We start from the raw sequence: 2,700 nt of genomic DNA on the forward strand, positions 1-2,700 counted from the left end.
GCCCAGGCCCAGAGTTCAGGCCCCATGACTGGACCCCAAAAAATAAAAAATAATAATAAGTAAATATCACCATAAAGTATTATCATCATAAAGTATCAACGGTTACTAATATTACAGGAGGGTCACAACTGCTTCATAATTCCAATTCCTAAATACTCAGGTGCAAAGATGCAACTAGATTTTATTTCCAACTAAAGTAATTCTGCTTCTGCTTAAACTTGATGAGTTGGGTGTTTTCATAAAGTTTTACCAGATTCCTAATTCACACAATGATCTAAGTCACAAAATAACTTTTTTTCTAAAGTGTAGGACTAGAAACAAAAAATGGAAGCACAAAGTATTCCCAGATGAGATTAGTATCAAACCTAGATATTGGTCTTCATGCTCCTAACTGTACAATAATTACATGTGATTTATGCTTTACCTGTTATTAACAGCATTGTCTGCTATAACTCTGTGATGTGTTCTCTATCTGTCCTGTTCCATACAGTAAGCAACAGTTGTGACTATTGAGCACTTCAAATATGGTTAGCAAGACTAAAGAAGTGAGTTTATTTCATTTTAATTAAAGTTTCCATAGGTGGCTAGTGGCTATCAAGCTAGTTAAGTTCCACAAGTAATTTAAAATACAAAGTATAAACTAAAAAAAAAAAAAACCAGTGTTTTGTCAAAACCCTGATAGTAACATGAGCTCCTTCCTGGTACCAAATGATACATAAGGTAGGGCTATGAACACTAATATTATCTATGAAGTGAAAATTCATATTAAGCAGACTGAATTTGAGGTCTAATATTTGCAAAGGAATAATATAAAAATTGCATCTCAAGTTTTCCCCCTTGTCTTTGTAAAAGGGGTACTCACTTTCGGAATAGTTTCCCAATGTATGCAAGTTACTTTCCTTTCAAATCTGTTCAGTATCTTCTGTTCAGAAAAACAAATGACAAAAATAAGCATTCAGCACTAAAGTTTCCGCGACTTGGTAAAGATCAGACGTTCATTTCTCAAACCTTAAAGAAGAGATAGAAAATTTCTAAAGCGTATGCATTGCCTGAAAGCCTTAGTACTATTCTTCCAACATTTTTAGATATATGAATCGTTCAGATTTAGTAGTGATTTCATTTCTAGACCCAAAGTATTTTTTTCCAATTCCAGCGTGTCAACGTCTTTGTGTGTGTGTGTGTGTGGCACTTCAGGTATTTTTCCTCAGACAAGAAAAGTAACCAAGATGGTGTACAAAATGTCAAAAAGCAAACAAGTCTGGAAACTTGCACCACAGACTAACAACTAGTTCCAAGAAGAAATCAACCAGTTTTTTTGTTTGTTGTTTCCGGGAGAGAGGAGAGTGGGTGCCCCGCGAACGATTCCGCGAAGCAAACCCAAGCACAAGGTCGTGACCCGAGGTCACGGCTGCCAGCGCGGCTCCCGCCCTGCGGCGGAAAGCCACCTGTTAGGCCCCAGCCTCACCTGGCAAGAAAGAGGAGGCGCCGGGCCGGCCGCGCGCCCGACCTGAGGCAGCCAGCGCCGAACCCGCCCCTCCGGCTGCGGCCGCAAGCCCCCTGGCGGCACGTGGGCTTCCCTGGGCCCGGGCGGCTCTGACATGAGGGGCTCCCGCGGTCATTAGAACCCCGTCACGCGCCGGCGCCAGCCCTAGCCCGGGCCTCGGCCTCGGCCCCGGTCCCCCGCAGCTGAGCCACCCGGCCGAGCCGGGGGCCCACCGCCGGTCCGCCCTTTCCCCCCCTCCCCCCCCGGCGGCGTGATCCCGCCCTGCCGCCCCTCACCTACCTGGTCGCGGAGTTTGAGGAACGCCATGACGGTCGCCGCTGCTGCCACCCGACCCACCGATCCCGCCCCAACAGCTTGGGCCGCTGCCCGGGGCCAGCGGGTCGGCGGCCGGCTTCGCTGAAGACAACGCGGGCAGGGGGCGGCACCGCCTCCCCGCCCGCCCGCCGCCGCCGCCGAGAGGTGAGGAGCTTGGCCGGTCCCGCCTCCTCCACGGAGGACTCCCCGCCCTCTTTCTTCCTTTCTTTTTTCCTCGGCTGCTTCCTCGCGTAGTCCTCTTCGCCGCTGCCGCCGTCTCCTTCTCCTCACGCCCCTTCCCGAAATACCCCGGCAGCCCCCGCCGCTGCCGCCGCCACCGCCGCGCCGCTCCAGCCCGCGGAGCGGCGGCATCCAAACTCCACTCCACAATATTACCACCACCGCCCGCCGTGATTGGCGGCCGCGCGGGGGAGAGGCTAGAGTAAGCCGAACGCCCATTGGCTACGCCGCCTCGCTCGCTCGCTCCCCCCCCTCCCCTGCGGCGGGCGGGGCGGGAGAAGAAAGCCCAGAGGGGTGGGTGCCGATCGGCGGCGCGCGCGCGCGCTCCGGGCAGGGAGCGGGCCGGGGGAGGGGCAGCCAGGTATCTGGGCTGGGCGCGCGCCCTAGGCACGGTGGGCGGAGCCCGAGGCTGGAGGTGGGGAACCGGAACGCTGTGGGGAGGGGAGGGGAGAAAGCGGAGGGGGGGAAGGGTAGCCCACGGGCTAGGATTCCCACGTGGAGGCAGAGTGCGGGTGCTCCCCAAAAGCTGGGGAGGGTTTGAGAGGCCGGGTGAGAGAGGCCGGAAGGGGTGTGAGAGAGGAGATCTGGGAGCGGCTGGGGCGGGGAGACGGGTGGACTGGACTTGCACGTGGAGATTGAGAATGCACCAATTGGTTGGGAAG

The 2,700-nt window shown here is 53.8% G+C and overlaps 1 protein-coding gene across 1 annotated transcript in view; it reads right to left on the reverse strand.

Annotated features, from left to right (window-relative positions):
- The window catches only part of Ankrd28 (ankyrin repeat domain 28), a 159,809-nt gene extending 157,675 nt beyond the window's left edge, over window positions 1-2,134 (reverse strand). The window contains exon 1 of the mRNA XM_013022161.1: window positions 1,784-2,134. Within this exon, the coding sequence (XP_012877615.1) occupies window positions 1,784-1,810 (27 nt within the window). The 5' untranslated portion in view covers window positions 1,811-2,134. The remainder of the gene's footprint in view (window positions 1-1,783) is intronic.
- Window positions 2,135-2,700: the final 566 nt, after the last annotated feature.

Source organism: Dipodomys ordii, unplaced genomic scaffold (genome assembly GCF_000151885.1).
Source record: "Dipodomys ordii isolate 6190 unplaced genomic scaffold, Dord_2.0 Scaffold60, whole genome shotgun sequence".
Lineage (NCBI taxonomy): Eukaryota > Metazoa > Chordata > Mammalia > Rodentia > Heteromyidae > Dipodomys > Dipodomys ordii.